This window comes from Medicago truncatula, chromosome 1 (genome assembly GCF_003473485.1).
Source record: "Medicago truncatula cultivar Jemalong A17 chromosome 1, MtrunA17r5.0-ANR, whole genome shotgun sequence".
Lineage (NCBI taxonomy): Eukaryota > Viridiplantae > Streptophyta > Magnoliopsida > Fabales > Fabaceae > Medicago > Medicago truncatula.
Window position 1 is genome coordinate 43,313,577 of NC_053042.1, and position 22,671 is coordinate 43,336,247.

At 32.4% G+C, this 22,671-nt stretch overlaps 4 protein-coding genes across 5 annotated transcripts; 3 read left to right on the forward strand and 1 right to left on the reverse strand.

The window, feature by feature from the left end:
- The first annotated feature begins 486 nt into the window (after positions 1-486).
- Positions 487-2,482, forward strand: LOC25484751 (probable pectinesterase/pectinesterase inhibitor 7). Of its 2 annotated transcripts, XM_024783711.2 has the most exons (3): positions 488-704; positions 1,428-1,530; positions 1,727-2,482. In XM_024783711.2, exons 1-3 carry the CDS (start codon positions 552-554, stop codon positions 2,410-2,412), a joined length of 942 nt encoding a protein of 313 aa, XP_024639479.1. In that variant the 5' UTR covers positions 488-551; the 3' UTR covers positions 2,413-2,482. The 2 variants fall into 2 exon arrangements, with proteins under 2 accessions (XP_013469178.1, XP_024639479.1); XM_013613724.3 differs by having other exon boundaries at positions 487-1,530.
- Positions 2,483-8,624: 6,142 nt separating this feature from the next.
- LOC11412469 (uncharacterized) lies at positions 8,625-9,861 on the forward strand. Its single transcript, XM_024783712.2, has one exon. It carries the CDS (start codon positions 8,805-8,807, stop codon positions 9,300-9,302), a length of 498 nt encoding a protein of 165 aa, XP_024639480.1. The 5' UTR covers positions 8,625-8,804; the 3' UTR covers positions 9,303-9,861.
- A 3,155-nt stretch (positions 9,862-13,016) lies between these two features.
- On the forward strand, positions 13,017-13,936 carry LOC11416817 (uncharacterized protein At5g01610). The gene has a single exon (XM_003591452.4). The coding sequence runs from the start codon at positions 13,211-13,213 to the stop codon at positions 13,697-13,699; it is 489 nt and encodes a 162-aa protein (XP_003591500.1). The 5' UTR covers positions 13,017-13,210; the 3' UTR covers positions 13,700-13,936.
- Positions 13,937-20,342: 6,406 nt separating this feature from the next.
- On the reverse strand, positions 20,343-21,223 carry LOC11417464 (indole-3-acetic acid-induced protein ARG2). The gene is made up of 2 exons (XM_003591451.4): positions 21,021-21,223; positions 20,343-20,747 (listed from the first exon to the last, which is right to left on the reverse strand). The coding sequence occupies exons 1-2, from the start codon at positions 21,089-21,091 to the stop codon at positions 20,534-20,536; spliced, it is 285 nt and encodes a 94-aa protein (XP_003591499.1). The 5' UTR covers positions 21,092-21,223; the 3' UTR covers positions 20,343-20,533.
- Positions 21,224-22,671: the final 1,448 nt, after the last annotated feature.

The following is a 22,671-nucleotide window of genomic DNA, read 5'->3' on the forward strand; positions in this document are numbered from 1 at the left end:
AAACAATATATGTATCCACGATTGCACCAAAAAAAAATATACATTGCACCCACGTTGATGTCGTCTCGTAGAAAATCTTTCGTTTTGTATTTTTGTGTCTAGTGATTGCTGGGAACCAACCCCACCCTGCCGTTAACATGCTATAATTTTATATTTCATGGCTATAAGGTAAGTCGTATATTATTCCTTAAAAAGATGTAAACAAATGAATTAATTAAATCCCAGGGAATACATCCACTTTAGATTGAACTTGATGAATGTTTCCTCATAAAATTAAATATATCACAATATCATGTTGGTTGGTAGGTACTTGGTGAATGCATTCATTCACGTACGGTAGCCACAATATCAACATCAAAGATACAAGGAGACAATATATTCAAATTCATTCTAACAAACTAGTTGACTTTCCAACATTCCCACTAATGATTATAATACGACAAATTAAAATCTTGATCTTAAATCTATATAAACCCTACAAGCCATGCACCTTAAGCTCATATCCCTCCTAGCAATAACAACATCCCTTTAATTCCTTCATCCAAAAACCAATGGCTTTCAAGCACAGATCCATTGCCTATCTACTTTCGATCTTGCTCTTTGTATCCTTGCATGTAGCAAATGGTATTCCTCCAGAAACCATTTGTGGGTCTACCGTAAACCCTACTTATTGTAAAAACATACTTGCCAATCAAAATGGAAACATTTATGACTACGGTCGAATTTCAATTCGAAAATCCTTATCGCAATCCCGTAAGTTCATGAATTCAATAGACTCACACCTTCAAGGTGGTTCGTCTTTGTCTCAATCCACAATTCGTGCTCTTGAAGATTGTCGATTCCTTGCTGAATTGAGTTTTGAATACTTATCAAACACCTATACAACAACAAATCAATCTAGTAATGTTCTTCCAACTTCTCAAGCAGAAGACTTTGAAACTTTTCTTAGTGCCGTTTTGACTAATCAACAAACATGTTTGGAAGGTCTAAACACTATAGCTTCTGATCAGAGAGTGAAGAATGATTTGTTGTCATCGCTCTCCGATGACATGAAGCTTCATAGTGTCACCCTAGCGTTGTTCAAAAAAGGTTGGGTTCCTAAAAATAAAATAAGAACATCATGGCCACAAAATGGAAAGCATTTGAATTTCAAAAATGGTCGTTTGCCATTGAAGATGTCAAATAAAGCACGTGCTATTTATGATTCCGCTAGACGCAATGGGAGAAAACTACTTCAAACTAATACTAATGAAGATAGTGTTGTGGTGAGTGATGTTGTCGTTGTTAGTCAAGATGGAAGTGGAAACTTTACCGCAATCAATGACGCCGTAGCTGCTGCACCAAATAACACGGTTGCTAGTGATGGATACTTCTTCATATTTATCACCAAAGGTGTGTATCAAGAGTACGTATCTATACCCAAAAACAAAAAGTACTTGATGATGGTTGGAGAGGGAATCAATCAAACAGTTATCACAGGAGACCACAATGTTGTTGATGGTTTCACAACATTCAATTCGGCTACATTTGGTAAGCAAATTTAATACTTGGACATATTCAATATACCATTACAAAAAAAAAAAAAAAATGCCATTTCATCATAAATTGTTTAGCTATATACGGATTAAAAAATTCAGCAACCAATTGAAGATTTTCGGACCACAATGTTGAAGATAATCTATAGGTTAAAAATTTCACTAATTTGACGTTTCTTGTGAATTTTCAGCTGTAGTTGGTCAAGGGTTTGTGGCAGTTAACATAACATTTCGCAACACCGCTGGACCAAGCAAACACCAAGCAGTTGCACTAAGAAGTGGAGCAGATATGTCCACCTTCTATAGTTGTAGCTTTGAAGGGTATCAGGACACATTGTATACACATTCTCTAAGGCAGTTTTATCGAGAATGCGATATATACGGAACAGTTGACTTCATATTTGGAAATGGTGCAGTTGTTTTGCAAAATTGTAACATTTATCCTCGCCTTCCGCTAAGTGGACAATTCAATTCCATCACAGCTCAAGGTCGAACTGATCCAAATCAAAACACTGGAACTTCTATACAAAATGCAACTATTAAAGCAGCAGATGATTTGGCTCCGAAAGTTGGAACTGTACAAACATACCTAGGGAGACCGTGGAAAGAATATTCGAGGACAGTTTTTATGCAATCTTTCACGGACAGTTTCATAAACCCTGCTGGTTGGCATGAATGGAATGGTGATTTTGCGTTGAATACTTTGTACTATGCCGAATACGGCAATAGGGGTTCGAGCACCGCGAATCGAGTGACATGGACTGGTTATCATGTTATCGGTGCTACTGATGCAGCCAATTTCACGGTGTCCAATTTCTTGAGTGGTGATGATTGGATTCCTCAAACTGGTGTTCCATACTCTAGTAGATTGATATAGTCAAATTCAAACACCTAGAGTAAGAATTTGTTGAATTTTATATATTTTCTTCTTTTTATATAAACGTGTTTTCTCTAAATTATATTATTTTCCGTCTTGAAACCATTTTTTTTCTTGTAGTGAAATATTTTAAATCGGGTACTTATATAACTGGGATAAAAATAAAAAAAAACTATGTTGTTAAGTTAGATTTAAAGTTCTGATATCTCTAACTTGCTACTTTGAGGTTAGCATCAGTAAAGCAACAATGTTAGGAACTGAAAAATTTCAGAACCATAAGCATTTATTAATAACAAACAAGCAAGCTTCTTCAAAAAAAAAAATAACAAACAAGCAATGCAGGTTATTGAAAAAAGGGATCAAACTAACAACCGACATTGACAAAGACAAGTTATTAAAAGAGGATATCGTTTTTACACTCTCCAATCGAGCCACAATTTGTCCAATTGTGTTGTGATTGCGCAGTGTGGGTGTTTCCAGTAGATTGAGTTTTCTTTTTCCGTCCCATCTAACGCTCCTTTAATATAATCAGCTTCAGGCCTTAACCATTGTTAGGTTGATATATATTCTTCTTTCTCTTGTTTGATAGGAATTTCATGAACTTGACTCAAAGAAGTAGATGTTCCCAAGCTCCAACCACTAGACCTTTGGAATTTGTGCTCTCCAACCTTAGAGAAGAATAAGTCTCTTTTTGCAAATGAATATGTTCTTTTTAATCCTCATAGGTAGTGTCTCAATTGACAGGTATAGATTGACACCCTCACTCTGGCTTCTCTTCCACGCAATTACTTTTGTTTTTCAACTTTTCTTCTTGCACCACAACATAATCCCACCTCATCCCAATCTCAACCAACTTAATTTCTAACTCATTTGCTTTCTAAATAAGATCACCGCACTAAACTTCAAATTCATCAAATGAAACTTGATTGGACCTCAAGAATATTCATCTCGACTATATTTGAGTTGGGAGCTGTAATTGATGTTGATAACTTATTGCTCTTCTTCTTTTATACAAGGCTCCTCACAATAGTCGCCTTGATGATTCTCACCACATCTCACATTTGATCTTGAGATTTTTTTCATCCAAACATTATATTTTGCGAGATGGTAAATAGTTTTCATACCGAAGGATATTTATCGTTCAGTATCAATCAGTCATATTTTGTCTTTGATTGCTACTGGATATTTATCGCTTCAGTATCAATCAGCCATATTTTATCTTTGATTGCTATAAAACTCGAAGAAATTTTTAGTATCATAGCACAATTAAAAATACATAATGAGTACAACAAATCAAATATTTTTTTGTGTAAAAATAAAATAAAAATCTTAAGTATCCATTTCAATAGCCTCGTTGAAATTAATCAACAATGCCCTTAAACGACACCAAAATGGATTTTTAGTAGGTGTACTAGAAATTTGTCAAAGTTATAAAATTTTCTCTCCAAATGGATTGTTTCAATCTTGACTCGGCACTAATGTAATTATAAATAAAAATTTAGGGTATGCAAAGCATATATTTGAGTTCATAAAATAAATTGTTTTGGTAAAATCAGATATTAGAATGATTAGGTCTTTTGAATTCTTTATTTCTTGATACTTGGCAATTGCGTCTATAATTTCTACAATTGGTCGCATGGTATTACGATGAACTAACAAATTAGTTAAGGTCAATATATTGACTCACAACCTTTTTATTTGATTACAATTTCCTAATGTCTTAGGTGAGTTCGTAATTATCGAATGATTTATGAACAATAATTTCTAAAATCACAATCAAATATACAATATGTCTAAAACTATTATCGATTGAACCATTACATTAGATCGAGTTCAAAGATTATGGTTAGAAATCATTCAATGTTGGAATCAATATATACTCATCAAGAGTTACATAGTTGAAGTAGCTCAAAATAAATTTTTATGGTTAGAAGGAAAATTGGGTACACAAGTGCAACCATCATGCTACTAGTCATCAATGACCCAACATTAGTTTCGCTAAAAAAAAAAAAATGACCCAACATTAGTTAGGGACCTACAAACCATACTTGGTAGTAGATGTGTTGTTAAGCATCAAGTAATAAATAATCCGCTAGTGAAAAATGATCCAAGTTTGTTTAATGTGACTAATCAAATTTGTAGAATCAAGGGTGTCTATGTATCATTACTCTTTGAAGAATCAAGTGTTGTAATTTTGCTATAAAAAAAAGTGTTGTAATTGAAGGTTTGGTCACCACTGAATTATAAAAAACGTTCGAAGCCCCTTATTTTTTTAGATTTTAGGATCCAAAAGGTAGAGCGAGTAGTTGGAGGGCCGAACAGAAATTCACTTTTTATAATAGGTTTAACTAATCCTTACAAAACTTAAAGTTTGAAAAGGTTTCCATGTTGATTTTGATGAATAATATTAGATTTTTATATTATTAGGCCTAAGTACCTTGGTCCGAGGAAATAATTGTTGGGTAGTCCAAATCAATAGGAATTGGTACCACATTAATATTGTATATTGAATTTAACTCATCTTTACAAAAATTAGTGTGTGTAATGTGAGGGGTGTCAATCTTTATAAACTCTGGAGAAACCTTATTTTAAATTTATGTGGGACTTAGTTTTTTCAATAAGTTAACCAGATTTCAATGTGAGAATATAAAATGCACAAACACTTGGAAGATTGCGAGAGTCATGGATGGTTTTGTTTGGATCAAAGACAAGGATACAAACGCAGGAAGATCAAAAAACGAAAGTTGTTGTGGTTTTTTGACATATCAATTTACATCAAATGATAGTAACCTCAAAAAAGATTAGTAGTCAACGATGATTGCAAAGATTAGTTAAACTCTAACAACGACACAAAGTTTATAAAGATTGACACCCCTCACATTTCTTTAGTTACCACTTCCTTATGTTTTCCATGTTAAATTCTCTTAAACATCCTTCATGTCGTTGGTTTCCATTTTTATCTTTCTGGTTTATTTCTATTCTTGAAAAAATTTCAACGATGATTTTTTCTATACTATTTTTTCACTGTGTCTGTTTGTCAATGCACTTATCATATATTTTGTATCCCTCCTATTGCATGTTATCTTTTTCAACATAGTAAAAAATTGATTTTGAACAGTTTTTTTTATTTTTATTTAAATCATTTTTGTTTGGATGTGAACTGCTCCAACAAGTAAAATTGGCATAAATCGTTAATGATTCATCTCAAACCAAACCGAAATGTTTTAAAAGTTCAGTGCATCAATTCTAAGGCTTCAAATCTAACAGAAACTATCTTCACAAAAAAGGACTGCCCTACAAGTAGATAAAATTCACTTACACCGTCATATTTTATATCTCACGTGGTACGCGAGTTCCTCGCATGGGTAAAATATTATTATTAATTCTTAAGTTTTATTTTCTTTTTGACAAGTATATTATTTTTTGGTGACAACTAGGGTACCCATGAAAAAATGATGGGTTATTTATCCCAACCAATAAACGTTCACATTTTTAGGTGGTATCCATAAACTATCTTGACCCACCAATAAATTGCTCATTATGATTGGTTGGTGGGTAAATTACCCATCATTTTTCAAAGGTACTCTAGAAAAAACCTTTTTTTTTATTTTTTTTGTACAAAAGAGGGTCAAAGCCCCGACAAGTATATTATTATTATTATTTTTATTATTATTATTATTATTATTATTTTATGGAACGACTCCTACTTTGGTCAGGTATATTCGATAGCTTTTGAGTTTGGGTTGGACCGTCAAAATTACTCATACTTGGCGTGAAGGCAACAAAAGTGCAGATTGTCTTGCTAATTTCAGCATTTCGATGGATTTTCTAGATTTTCATATCCTGAAGACTCCCCCTAGTGAACTTCAAAATCTTTTGTTTGACGATATTTCTGAAACTTGCATGCCTAGGAACGTCCGTTTAATTTCTTACTTTTCTTTCTTTTTGGATTTTCCCCTCTTTTATACCAAAAAAAAAAATATTGGTAGACTTTTGTAATGGACTTTTTTTGTTAAAAAAATAAATAAATAAATTGACTCAAAATCCGTCAAAAACAACTGTAGGACCCGGAAAATTAAAATATTGGATTATTAATGAAGCTTGAGCATGAAGGTGCGAAAAACGCACAAGAAAGGAGGGGGTTTGAATTATATGAGTCTTTTTCCTCTATTTCTTCTTCTAAGTGTTAAATACAAATCTTGATAGAATCTGATGTTGCAGATTCTGACTCAGAGTCTGAATGCAGCGGAAAAGTACATTGAATATCTGTTGAGAAGCTTCAATCATGAACGTTGGCCATTTGTCTGATATAGATAATTCTGTTGAAAAGTACTTTGAATCTCTTTTGCTGAAAGGGGAATAATTTGTTGCTTTATGATTTATTTCATAAAATGATCATTCGTTAATGACATGAAAAGAGATCACAAAGAATATACAAAGTCAGCACCTGAATACAGATACAAATCAGTCGATACCCAAACAAACAAACAAGCGGGCTCGACCACCACATATGAGTCCCAAAAACAAAAAGGACTTTCTTAGCTTGAAGGCTTCATAGAGAATGTGACTTAACTTTTTCTAATAATTCAAACATAGTATTGTCTTTCTGCTTAAATAACATGATATTACGCTCATTCCACACAATCCAAGTGCCGAATAATCTAATCAACTGAATCCACGACCACACTAGCTGCCACAGAGTACCAAATGTGCTACACGAGAGGAACAAATGTTAGACGTCCTCCTCGCGACCACACCCAGCCAGACAAAACTAATCTTCTAAAGAGATGATACCGCGCTTCGCCAAATTCGCCTTAGTTGGCAAACGATCACGCAACAACCGCCACGCAAAAATGAAGACCTTCAACTAAACTTGTTTGTGTCAAATGGAATCTAAGTCCAAACACACAGGAGGGTGTTCCTGAGTAGTGAGCATATCATAGACACCACGAACTGAGTACCCCTTGAAGGATCCGGGAGCCACTACCAACCATCTGAGAAGGTAGATTGCAAAGAAACATCATATAATAATAACCTACACTCCGCTAACATCTCCTCCTCCCACAACCTCATCCTCCAAACCCAAACTTCCCCTCCTTCCCCCCACCCAAGCAAAAACATACTTCTAACCGTAGTTGATTTATCAATAGCTAAATCAAACTGATGGCGGAAACGCGCTCTAAACATAACACCACCAACCCAACAATCATACTGAAACAAAGTATTTTCCCCATCCCCCACCTTCCTCACCACCATCTGCTCAAACCAACCCCCCTCACCGCCGTCACCACCCTCCCTAATCTTCAATATCTCTCTCCACCACATGGAACAACTCCGGCCTCCTTCCTCCAACCTACCAGCACCATACCGTGCCAACAACACCTTATAGCAATGAAAAAATAATACTTAGGAAGTAGTGTATATAGTATTAATTGAAGTGTACAATTGAAAAAAAAAATTATTATTGCATTGGAAATTAAAAGTGACATCCATTTTAAAACAATTTTATTTTGCTAAAACAACACTCATTTTAAAACGGATGAAGTATAAAATACGGAAGGAGTATAAGTATAGATAAGATGGACTCCTAAAAGTAACTATCAGTAACCATCGATGTTTTCTTTTCAATAAAGAAACTATTAATTAAATCAGATTTTTTGTTGAATTTATAAATTTTCATTGAAGAATAATTTCTTAATTTTTTAAAATCTATATAATAATTAAATAAAACTAGCTACCAATTTTGTCAAACATTTTTCTTCACAAATTTATCCTTAATAACATAAATTTAGTCGGTAAAAACACACAATTAATCCAAATTTAAATTATAAAACATTATTGAAAGTTAAATTTAATTAAGTTTTTTAATAAAAATTTAAATAACATAGATACTACAAAATAAAACAAGTATCACAATTAAATAATATACAAGATAATAAATGCCCTTTTGACTAGTTCTCATAAAAAAACAAAAAAACAAAATCATGGTCAGGCTGGTTAAATATCACAATTATTTTTTTTGTATAATACTAAATATTGGAAGAAAAAAAATTGATTAAAAATATCACAGACAAAAAAAAAAAAAAACACAGATGTATTCAATGAAACTTTTTTTTTTTTTGACGAATTCAGTGAAATTATTTAATATAAATTTTTGACAATTATGTAAAATAGAGATATTTGAACTTATAAAAGATTTTCTTGTTAAAAATTTAATATTTTCCAAACCTACCAAAACAAAGCATATCATAAGAATCTCCCCATCTAACCTCGATTTCCACCGCATCTTCAAACTTCAAACAAACAACCAAACAACAATAAACCAAAAATCCTATTCTTCTAAACAACCCCTTTTCATAACCAAACCAATTTACAATTCAAAACTTGTAATTATGTATTCGCTTAAATCGGTGTTGATTTTGTTAATCTCTCTAACAATATCATCATCATTATCATCATGTACCTTAATCGAACCAAAAAATTTATCAGCATACGATCTTCTAATGGAATACGGTTTCCCAATGGGTCTTCTTCCAAAAGGAGCAATTGGGTATTCCCTTAACAGAGAAACAGGTCAATTTTCTGTGTATTTCGAGAAAACTTGTAGCTTTGTTATTGAGAGTTATACACTTAGTTACAAATCTACTATCAGTGGTGTGATTTCGCAGAATAGACTTTATAAACTGAAGGGTGTTTCCGTCAGGATTTTGCTTTTGTGGTTGAATATTGTTGAGGTTTCTCGTAAGGGTAATGATATTGATTTTTCTGTTGGGATTACTTCTGCTGGTTTTGGAGTTGAGAATTTCCTTGAATGCCCTCAGTGTGGTTGTGGGTTTGATTGCAATAATATTCTGAGGTTAAACGGTGATGTTCAAGTTTCTTCAATTTAGGTTTTATTGTATTTTATTGTATCATTCAATTTCGGAATGGATTATTGAACGAACTTTTCTGTTGAAGATTTTAGATCTATATCTATTTATCTTCTTTGTTTTATGCTTTTTGGAATTGAAATTCAGTAATAATAATAGGTGAATTTTTTGAGGGTGTATTTTGTTTTCTCTCACGTGAATTAAAGATCCAAACTGGGGTTAGTGTAACTTGCATCATTCTATTGTCTTGCCCTGCCGTGGGCATGTCGTTTTTTGTTTATCTCTTTTAGTTTTATGTCTTTTTAGGTTCATAAAGGAAGTATGTACTTCATTAATATTAATGATTGCTGCTGTTATTATCATGAAACAGCTTATGAATTTTGCTGCAAGTCAGGTTGTCTAGTTGGTAAGGAGTTGACTCATACTTTGTAAGAGTGTGTGTTCAACTTCTGTTGCAGGCGTAAGAACTTTGTTGCTAGGTTTTATGTAAGTACTCTCTGAGTCTCGTCGTCGTATGAACCTTGTATGTACTTTTTATCTGATATTTATCAATAGTATAAGTGATGACGAATCTATTGAATTGAGATTGAGCATCTAGAAAAATTTGCAATTGTCTATCTAATATGATTGTATTAAGTCATGTTGAAATGATGTTATCTGCAGATTAAGTTTGTTTATTAGATACATACACTAGAATGCACCCCACGTATTTGATTGTAATCCATGGCCTGGATAATACTACCATTCTACCTGTCTTGTATTGCATCAAACTGTTAATAAACAAATACTATCTCTGGTTGGTTATTCATGATTCACATTCACAGTCCCCGCCAAGAAAAAGAAAGGGTTCAGAATTTCAAACATCAAAACCCATCACCCCCAACACCGATTCCACTGTGTTTCATCGTAGTCCTATTTTTCAGCTCCTTAATCCTAACAGCCTTTGCCAAATGTGCAGTTTGCTACGAATTGGACACTACCACCGGCAAATTCAAAGTGTATCTAGAGCTGTAAATGTAACGAGTGTTAAGTTTGTTATTGTTTTTTTTTCTGGTAGATAAGTTTGTTATTGTTTTTTTTTCTGGTAGATAAGTTTGTTATTGTTAATTATGATATGTTGGACATGTTGGTTCCTCTTCCACGTAACATCATGTGTAGTGGAAATGGATTTTGTAGATAACGGAAGGGGAAACGGGAAAGTATGGTGTAGGTCCCTGCTTCAATGAGTTTTAATACATTAAACACAAAATGAAATTGTGGGGACAGCTTGTATAGACTTTAATTAATAAATATAAATCATAGTGTAGTATATTGATAAATAAACAAATAACTAAGTGAATATTTGAAATGCTAAAACATATGTTAACTGATTAGAAGCAGAGGTAATTTGAATTTTGGCTAGTTCAGGAATTGTTCTTGGGTAGAACAAAAATATAACTTCGCGGAAGTTTTCATGGAGTTGTATCTGCCGATACTGGTGATCATCGAGAGGAAGGTATTTGCAAAATATGCTGTGATATTTAAATCAAATTCGGCATAGTATAACATAAGAGAATGGCTAACAACACTTTTTTCAACAAATCATTTTTATATTTATTGTCTTATTGGGTGAAAGTTATGTAGGATCTACATAAAGCGTTAAGACTCACATGGATTTCATTTAGGGCTAGAAAAATTAGGTTGATCCGTCCGAATCCAACTGGTCTGCAAGCAAAAAAAAATGGACAACAACGGCCATTTGGGTTGGGTGGACTAAAGTATCAATTTGAGTTGGTTAATTTGGCCGCTTCGGCGGTCTCAACCGTAGCTGACCTGTACCTAGAGAGTTACCGTTGAAGCTTCCAAAATTTCTCTTATCCTTCGTCAAACGGCACTTGAGTGTCGTTGGCCTCTTCAGCAAGTGTCATTCAGAACTTTTTAGATTGGTTCAATCATTGTAAATTGGTTTAGCCGATTTAAAACGTATCTTAACCGACAGTTAACTGCTATGGAGAATATTTTGGTCTTTTTAAGTGGCTGAAAGAAAAAATGGAAGCCTAAAGAGCAATTTTCTTGTACTTAAGCCTCACTGCTCATTACAAAATATTGGGCTAACCTGGTTTGGTGTTCCATTAGGCCCAAATAATTTGAAAATTGCTTTTCTGACTTCAAAAAGTTCTTATTAACACATAAAAATGTCTAAAATACCCACATTGGTAGTTAACTAGCTTATATCTGGAAAACCGGCGGTAGTTAATTACTGCTGAATTTTTTGGTCATTTCCATATGTTATCAGGAACTTTTGAAATTTAGAAAAGCAAGCGTCAAATAATTCTAGTCTTTCCCCAGCCCAACCCAACAAAAAACACCATACTACTATTACTTAAAAAAATTCAAATCCTAATTCCTTTGGTCGGTTGCTGCGCTGTTTCTCAAAGACTAGAACGTTGTTTTTGTTTGTAGGCATCTAAATATTTCGTTAGTTCACCAACATTTCTCTATTTTCATTCTCATCTTTAATGAGGGTATGTTTAGATTGACTTAATTTTGAGTTTATTAAAAAAACTTTTGTGGATTAGTTTAATCTAATGGTGAGAAAAATTGGTCTAAGTTGGACTCATACTGCAAGGGAGATTAAGGTGATTAATGTGTAACTTGTGGATAGCCTATGTACGCATTGAAAAGAGCAAAGCCTGGCTGTTTGGAGGAAAATAACAATGATTCGAGTTTGTAACTTGGCGACAAATAAAACACGGCAATTTCTATGGTACTCTAGACAAAATTAAGTGTTTTGGTACTCTCAAATGTTTAACTAATAGAAAAGTGTCATTTCAATTAAATGATCCTTGTCAACATTATTAAAGATTGATTGAAGGGAAAGAGTTTTGGTACACTTCTCTATTTAATTTAACCCTTAAAAATTGTATAAATTATTACTTCAGTAAATTAATTAATTAATTTTTTTAATCAAAACAAAACCAAATCATTAACCACCATTACAATTTTCTCTTCATCATTCAACATCTGAGACTTAACCTCATCTTTTTCTTTCTGCGAACACAAAACTACAAATTAGTGTCGTGAGTGTTCCCCTTTTTCTTGCTGCAGAAATCAATAACCGCAAATTAGTGTTGTTTTTCCTTGCCGTTCCCCTTTTTTGGTAGTGTGGTGAGTGTTTTTGCTAGCTATCCCCTTTTTTGCTATAAAAAATAACTGCAAAGTTTAATTAAAATTTGTCAAATTAGTTCTTGTAGTTCCCTAGATATAAGCAAATTAGTTCATGTCAGTAGCATTCCTTCATGATAATACCTCTCCTGGAGACTAGAAAAATAAAAGATTTTTATCGTTTGAAAACGTCCAAATAAAACTCGATGAAAATGCTCAAACTATTGCAATGAAGGAGATGAAGAAGAAGAACTGCCATAAAGGAGAAGAGTAACGATTTAAATTTGTTTTCTTTTAAATCGAATTAAAATTAATTATATCATAAAATAAAAGCCTCAAAGTGCAAAATTCACAAGTTTGATGGTGCTAATTCTATAATCGAGTCAAACTTACTTGTTTCATGCTGTCAAAAAACTATTGACCATTTTAATTTGAAGTATTGATATATACAAATGTATGGATGTATGGTAAAAGGAGCCAATAAACACTTACACACGTGGGAGTTTATAACTTTTTATTGCAACTGTGGAAAAGGAAAATGATGACATCATAAAGAAAGATCCACTATCCAATAGGAACAAAACAATGACAACAAAGCGAGCACTTCAACGTAGATACCATAAATCTCATCTTGTTCCATATACCGAACATTTCTCGTGTCCCACCAAACACTCCTTATCACCCTCAAACGCTGTCGTTTAAATCATTCAAACAATTTCACAAATAAAAAAACCACAATCAATCAGATTCCGATTCTTCAAAAAAAAAAAATCAATCAGATTCCGATGACTAGCCCCGTCGCTCTCCTCCTCCTCCTGACGGCGGCGGCGCTTACCGTCACCGGAACTCCAACTGCCTACGAAGCCTTACGAACCTACAACTTCCCACCGGGAATTCTCCCAATAGGAGTAACCAATTACGAATTAGACAAATCAAGTGGAAATTTCCGCGCTGATCTAAATCGTTCGTGCAGTTTTTCGTTACAAGGTTCGTATCAATTGAGTTACAAATCAACGATCACCGGTAAAATAACGGAAAACAGACTTACCGATCTCAGGGGTATAAGTGTCAAAGTGATGTTCTTCTGGGTGAATATTCTTGAAGTTGTTAGGAAAAGTGATAATCTTGATTTCTCTGTTGGTGTTGCTTCTGCGGCTTTTCCTTTGGATGATTTCTTTGAATCTCCGCAGTGTGGCTGTGGTTTGGATTGTGATCCTTTGAGAATTAGAAAACTTAAATTGAATACTAAAAACCCTTCTCTTTCTTCTTCTTAAGATGTTTTTCACCCTTGGCCACTTTTCATCGAAGACGTGTCTGGTGTGCGACATATGTCAGTGTGTACGCACCAACAAATGTGAATTGTGTCATTTTACAAATTATTATCGTGTCAATATGTCATGGTGTATGGTATGTGTCTCTGCTTCATTGATAGTTTGGTGGCATGAAGTGGTGACTGTTAATGTATAGTATCATTATATATAAAAATATCATCTGTGTTTCTTTTTACTGCAGATGTTTTTTTTTTTTAATTGGATATATCATATATTATATGACATTTTTTTTTTGTTAAATGTTGGTTTTGAGCATGTAATATGAATTAATATAGTATGTTTGTATAAGGGGAGAGATCAGATTAGTGTATCTAACCGTGTAAAATCAATTGGTTTTTGATTTAAATGAAGATTGGAAACCTTAGTGATGGTCTTGGTGTAATGCTTGATGACAGATTGATGGTGGATCATGGTAATATTGAACAATATTACCTTCTTGACAGATTACTAATGTTGATTCTTCATGTATCATATGTTGAACGGATCTTACAAGGAAGAATCTTCGTAGAAATCTATCTTTTGAATCTCTTCATTTGGAATGGGTTATCACCCATAGCTGGAATGGGGATATTGTTTATCTGCAATTAAGGACGAACTCCAGTGACAAAATTAGTCACACAAAAAAAACACTCGTGTGACAAATTGATTGAAATCAATTGAATCATGAACACAGGTAGTCTTTATAGCAGGTTTACATTATGATGATAGCCTGTCAAATCTTAGCTTAACTCACAAATATGTCAAAATTGTTAGGTCATGTGAATTCTCCTCAATCGATGGTAGGTTAGGCAAACGTAAATATAGCAAAACATGGGTTAGTCGAATCTTTCTCGAGTTTATTGAGATATACGAAGGTCGTGAAAATATGAGACTTGGTCAAAACTCGGTGGAATTAAAATTAGGTACTTAACTCGTGTTTCATGTTTATAGCACCACTAACTCAGATTATTTCAACAAAAAATGTCACGAAGCAAAATACCTTAAGTCAAACGTAGGGCGTAAAATACCTTAAGTCAAACGTACGGCGTCATGTACCCCTCACATTGGAAAAGCTCACGTATTTGTCCATGTAAATAGTTGAGCATGGCTAAATTCTATAGGCCACGTCATTTGAGCTAGTAGGACTTAAAAACGGATTCAGGATTTTTTATTTGTGGAGACAAAATCATATAATACAAATATTTGTATAAAAACATTACTAGAGATTGATATAACAACAGTAATTATAGATTAAAAAAATAAAATTAGTCATGAAGTTTGATGTCTCCAACATTGAGCAATGCAATTGTAGACTGATTTTTTTCTCTCACGTCATTAGACATTTAATTAGGTTTAATTACACTTTTGGTCCTCGCATTTTGACTAGCTCACGAAAATGGTCCTACCTCTTTCAAATCGAACAAAATCGTCCCTAAACTATATGTTTTTTGCAGTTTTAGTCCTATCTCCTATTTTCAACTTCAGAAACACAGAGAGATGACAGTTTTAGACCTACCCCATATGCTCAACCATGAAATAAACAAGGAATAAAACATGTGGGTACGAGGAACCCACTTTATTCAACACACAAACCAAAAAACCCTAATTTCTAAGATATGTTTCAAATTAGGTTTTTTTTTGTTAGTGTGTTGAATAGAGTAGATTCTTTGTTTATTTCATGGTTGAGCATAGGGGGTAGGTCTATAAATGCTTGAAACTATCATTTCTCTGCGTTTCTTGAGTTGAAAATAGATATAACTAAAATAGCAAAAAAAACATGATAGTTTAGGACAGTTTTGTTTGATTTGAAAGAGGCAGAACCATTTTCATGAGCTGATTAAAATGCGAGGATCAAAAGTATAATTAAGCCCATTTAATTATGCATAAACAAAATCATTCAATTTCTTTTTTAGAAGGTAACACTTAATTTTCATTAGAAAAGAAGTTAAATTATTCAATAATTGATTTTTTTTTTTAGAGAATTCAACAATTAATTATTGATAATAAAATGAGAAACTTAGTGGGGGCAATTGCCCTCAATTTTTCCTATAAATACTGAACTTGTTAATTGTATTTTTTTTTTGGTTACAACTTGTTAATTGTATTCGATAAAGTAAGTTATTTTTCATATTTTTATCCTTTATCTTTTTTACTTCATTCATTTTTTAGTTTAGTAGTTCGAAAACTCCAAAAACATTGTACTTATCGCTTTTTGGTGTAATGCTTGATGGTAGATTGATATTGGACTATGGTGATTGAATTGAACATTATATTGACAAAGTAGTGATTTTGGTTCGTTGTGTCATATGTTGAATGTTGAATTGATTGGGACACTACTAGTCTCTCACTAAGCAGATCTCAGAGGGAAGGATCTTTGTAGAAATCTATCTAACTTATGATTCTTCCCATTTGAAATGTCTTATCACCAATGGTGATGTTGTTGTTACTTTTCATTTTATGAAAAGCTATCTATAATGGTTGTTATTAGGGTAAATTATCTTTTTGGTTCTCTAACTATTTAATTGGTATTGGATTGGTCCTCTAACTAAAAATTGATTTATTTCGGTCGTTTAAGTTTCTCACATTTACTGCATTTGGTCTTTTCTGTTAGTTCTATTCAAATAAACGTTAGAGTTTGTGTTATGTGGGTACCTGACCTCCTGTTTCACACATATATATGAACCATAATAGTTACTAATAATATCAATCACTATTTAATCATAATACGCATAGGACCAAAATGATACTAATAAATAAAGTTAGAGGACCCATATAACACAAACCCTAACGTTTTTTGAATAAAACTAACTGAAAGGACTAAATGTAGTAACGGTAAAAAACTTAGAAAACGGAAATAAATCAATTTTTAGTTAGAGGAACAATTCAATACCAATTAAATAGTTAGATGATTAAAAAAGTAATTATGCCTTATTATTATTGAAAATGAGATTACTAAGGTGTATATGGGGCCATATTTTTATTGATGTCGGGCTCCGGTAGTGCTCCCTTTGCTTTTGGTGGATTTTGTATCCTTTTATGACCCACATTATGTGGCGAATATATTTTAATATGCACCAATAATAGAGAAACCAGTGACTGGAGTTAAATTACACAATGTATGGCAGATATCAGTATACACCACAACAAATCCGTGTCATCATGTCATATTATTCACAATGCTGGTGCCAAGACCGCTAGATGAGGGCCACTCTATAATAAAAAAAAAAATTTTAAAAAAAAAAAAAAAAAAAAAAAACATTACAAGGAAGGATGCTCTTGTCAAAAAATTCACAAGGGAGTATTATATGTCATCTGTTGGTCGAACAACAACAGTCAAGACGCGAGTTGGGGGAAAGGGTCTACCGGTAAAATCTACAGCATTTAAGTCAGTAAGAAAACAAAGGGTGAGTGAGAGGTTAAATTATAAATTGTATACGAATTGTGGTGTAAGGACCTTGTTATACAATTAGTGAAATGATTGTCAAAATGACTGTTGGTAGGACGTTACGAATGACTGGTTTCGATAAACGTTAAACGTTCGATGACATTGATGGTCAGAAGTGTTATGAATTTTAGGAAATTATAAGCTTATGACTGTTGAAGGGAAGGAGAGAAATTATCATTTGCTAAAGACATGGTGTATGCAATGTTTGGGTCTTCTTACGATTTAGTTTTTGCTCGGTAGATATTATTCTTGGGCTAAAGTAGTATTTGGACCTCGTAAGCGGCGAGCATGAGCTTTTACCTTGTCCAAAACTATAAATGTACTTCTCCCTTCCGTCCCAGATATAAGAAACAAAAAAAATTTACACACATATTAAGAAAGTGGATTGATCACATTTAAGTCATTATAAAAAGTGATATTTTTCTAATTTTACCCTTGTTTTGGAGTAGTAAAGACATTAATGAGATGTGTTTAATGAGGGTAAATTTGGAATTCTGACATTTAATAGGTTCATTTTACTATATTTTTTCTTATATTTGAGACCACTAATTTTATTATCGGAGGGAGTAATGATTGGTATGTTGATGAGTCTAACTGAATGATTTGTGAGCTTGCGTTATTAATGAAACATATATTAATTATGACATTTGATATTCTAGCTATGATGACAATTTAAAAACCATAATATGATATTTTGATATCCCATCATGCTGAACCACAACAATATTATATGTCAAATGCACTCATCATATATTATTAATTGATTAATTGCGCTTTTAGCCATCCTAATTTTTCAATTATGTGAGTTTAACCTCAAAATTTATTGTGTGATTTTGACCTCCAAGATTATCCCATTTTTGATTTGGTAGTCTCTCATTCAATTATGCGATGAGTTGGCATTTTTTTATGACGTGTCATTTTTGTCATGTGCCACATGGATTTTAATTAAATTCAAACATTAAATTAACTGCATATAAAATACATGTTTTAATTAATTTTTATTAAATTAAAAAAAATGTTCGGTGGATCAAACCAAAACCCAACTAAAGAAGCTTAACGAAAACGATGATAGTCTTAATCAATCCCCAAAAAAAAACTAGGATTAATGAAGTCATGATAACCAAACCACCAAGCTGTATTAGTAAGACTATGGCCACAATTAACAAGTTTATCCTCATAATCATTTCCTTCTATAAAAATATGAGAGCGATGGAAATGAATTATTTTGGAGTAAAACAAGAAATTATACTATCTAATCCTAAGATTCCAAGGAACCACAGAGTGTTTGCAAAAGCTAAAATAGATACTTGTGAATCAGCTTCAATCCAACCTTTTGTGTAGCCTTTCTGTTCAGCATGCATAAGAGACATAATAATAGCTAGAATCTCAGCATATAGCATTTTTTGAACGACAATTATGAGAGACACAACTAACAAAAGTGTAGCTCTAGATTCACAAAACATGGCTCCACAAGCAACAATTGAAGGTTTGTCCCTAGCTGAGCCATCAATATTAATTTTGATCGGGGATGGAGCTAGAAAGGGGATCAACCGAAGCTATGGTACTCCCCAAAATTTTTATATATTAATATGCTATTATATTTTTTTTCACAATTTTTATAATTTTTATCTTGAATTTATTTTCTTACCTCTGCATTTTGTTGTTTTATGCTTTCTTCCTTTACTATTAAAAAATCATCTTCAGTCTTGTCATACCATTACTTTTGCTCTTTCTTCCTTTATTATTGAAAATTGAGTTGCAAAGGAACGATGCAATAATTATATTATTTCAACACTTTTGAGACAAAATCCGCAAGCAGACACAAGAATGCAACGTAAGAAAGAGGGATAAAATTGTGCCAAATTTTCTTTCCCGAAATAACTGGGTTTGCATTTTGCTTGTAACGTAAGAAAGTCAATTTAGCTTTTAGAATGCATTCAGTAGAATTCTTCCACACCAAGGCATCATGCATTTCAGTCTCACAAAGGATTATGTGATTAAGGAGAGTATTAATACGGGGAAAATTAGTTGCTAAAATACCAGGAACCACCAGAGTGCTATTAATTAACAATCATATTATAAACCTTTTTTGCTAATGATCTTTTAATGTTAGGAGGAATATGAAGAATATCAGAAATAGGGGAGCCAATACAATAATCATTCCAAAAATTAATGTTAGTTCCCTTACCTATAATCCAAATGGAATTATGAATGACCTCATTGAAGTGAGGTTTGAATCCTAACCAAATGGAGGAAATGGCATGTTGAGCAATAGGTTGGTTATTTCTAATGAACCTACTCATAAGAAGTGGTGTCCATTGCCTTATGGACAATAATATATAAGGATCGATCGGCATTTAAATTCAGATTGTTCACTTTTCTACATTTAAAATGTGAGATAAACTACTAGATTATTTCATAAAAAAAATCAAATTAACTTAGCATAATTGAATTATACTAAAGTAATTCTTTTAGATATTTGGAGTTTGATTGAAAATCGATACCCCAAGCAAAATTTATTTAATATTTGAATTTATTTTAAAATAAATTAATATAAAATATGACATGATATTGATTGAATTAGAGATACATATCCAATCAAATTCTGCAGGTGGCATTATATTCACCGTATATTAAACCTCTTATGAGCTAGTGGTTATTATCGTTGGATTAGAGTATTAGTATTTTTATTTTTTGGTAATATATTAGAGTATGATTATTACTACCAAGACGACATTCAGTATTCAGTATTCACTGTCCCGTGAGTCTTCTTCATATAGTATGAACATGAATGTCACGGATCGGTAACTTTAAAATATGAGAAAACGTTCCTGACCACAACTCAAAACCAAACTCGTGTGTGAACCTTTTTCTAATTCACACCAAAACAAATCCTATTAATATATCATAATTTTAATTTCATTTCTAAAAAGTGTTAATACATCAAATAGTCATTCCTTCAAAAAATACATCAAATAGTCATCTTAATTTGGCGTGGTCTGAAAATAACACACGTAAAAGAAATATAGATTTCACCTTTATAATTTTAGATTTTTATATTTTAACAATTTAATTCTTTACGTATGCTATTTTTCCTTTTTTCTTAGTTATTTTTCCTTTCTAAAATTAAAAACAAATGGAGACCGAGATGTACAAGCGAGATCAACCTCAAAACCAAAAGACACAATCTAGTACTTATTTGATATCGCAATGTGTTTTACAAAATTATGGTGAAACATCCTATTCTTGCAAAAGTTACAAATTATGAACTCACCATGATACTATAATTTTGTCCAACTTCGTAATATCAAACATACACTTCAAATCGCCAATAACAACATATTTAAATTAAATTACTGCTCTGTGTTGATTATTTTTTTGCCCAAAACCGTTACTCGTGGGTCAGAAACATCAACCTCGCTGGTGTTCTCCGGTTTATAGTAACCAGTGACGGGGTCGGGGACCCACGCCACTTTGTTGGCATTTGCCACCTTGTCCTCCCCTGATTTGGTGGAGGTTGCTACTCCTCTTGTTGCGTTTTGTGTTGCCGCCGTCGCATATCCTCGTCTATACCATACCAACAATTATTACAAACCAATTATAATAATAAAATTTGATAAAATTCTTTGAAGTTATGTGTAGAGAAAAAACTAATAAGTGAGCCCCTTTTTTTTTATTTATGAAGTGGCCCTTTCAACAAGAAAGATGAGATATTAAAATAAAAGGTCCAAAAACTAAAGTAGAGCAATTTGCAGTTGCTTTAATTTTGAATTTGAATCAATCACAAAAGAAATATTTTATTAATTACTTAGGAGATGAGAAATTAAATCATTGTAGTACCTAATAGAGTTGGAGAATCCATCAGCAACAAGAGCAGAGATAGCTTTAACGTTGTTGAAGTTGCGAGCCATTGATGATTCAAAATAGTAAAAATTTGTGAGAGGATGGTGTTTTGAGCTTCCAGCAGACAGAAGCTATTTTGTTGTAATAGGTTGCAGTGTCTTAGAAACAAGGTGGTGGGTTTACATATATAGGCCAAGGAAATGAGAAAGAATGCACAAGAAAACATAAAATTCGTTGCATCGATCGTTAATTAGAAGAAATAAGAGCCACGTCAAAATTAGAATCTACTTACAACCTCTCCTTTCGTGACACCTATTGGTTGATTCCTAGAGTCGTTTTATATTTGTCATTGTTTATTTCAACCACTTCATCTTTTTAATAAAGAAAGACAAGTATATTTAGAAATCCCTTTATTTGTCCAATATTTATAAAAACCACTAGTTTGGTAATGATTTGGGGCCATGGCTTTCTTTAACACAGAACCGGTCCATTTTTAGAGGTCGGCAAAATAGTTAACATTAACATACAAAAAGTGATCGATTAGTAGAAGAAGAAAAAATAGAAGTTAGAAAAACAAAATTATAGTAGCAAAATAAGAAATTGTTAAATAAAGGTTTGAAATCTAAAAAACATTAAAAAAAAAAAGTAGTACATATGTTTTAAATATAACTTTGAAATTTGTTACAAAATAAGAAATTGAAATAGAAAGGTTAGTTTTCATGTGATTTTTTACAAATAGTATATATAATTTGTAAATAATAATACTCTTAACTCTTAGAGAGTGTGTTTGAATGAAACCTATCATTGTTTGAATGATAAATTTGAAAGAAAAAAAAAAAAAACTAAATCAAAATGAAGGGATTTTATGAATATTTTGTCAAAGTTAAATTTAGAGAATTTTAAATATCACCTAAGAACTTATCTTACCTATACAATGTGAATTTCAAATTGGTTCTTATATGTTTCAAAAATTTATACATTTGGTTTTAAATTGGTCTTTATATTTTTAAAATTTTGTGAAGTTGTCATTATAAGTTTTCAAAAAATTATATAATTGGTCCTAAAATTATCTAAATCGGTCCTGTAATTGGTCCCTTTCATATTTTGAAATTGGTCCCTCTCAACTATTTGAGATTTCATAAAAATAAATCAACAAAGTTAATGAGATTTTTTTTAGGGGAGTTAATGAGATTTTGCATTATTAATCTATCCAAATAAAAGAAAAATTGAAATAAAGAGAATTAAGTTGAAATATTTAATTTAAATTCTAATTAATTTTCAATACATCATTCTAACATACTCTTGATTAGTCTCTCTTGTGAGTTTAACTCAATTAATAAAGACAATGCATAATATATGTAAGGTCCGAAGTTCAAACCATGATCACCACAAAAAAAATACTCTTAATCAGTCTACGTCTCTTTATTTATTATGATTGGAATATCTGTACAATATTCAAAAAACACGTTCTTAAAAAAAAAAAAAAAAAACAAGAAATATTTAATAGTAGGGAAGAGTGACGCTACTAGCTAGCGCCGCCGACGTGGTGAATTATGCAAAGAAAAGTCGACGCTAGGCAAGTTGGAATCGTTTAATTCCAGTCCATTGCATTTTAGAATATATTGTTTCGCGAGAGAATGTGACATCA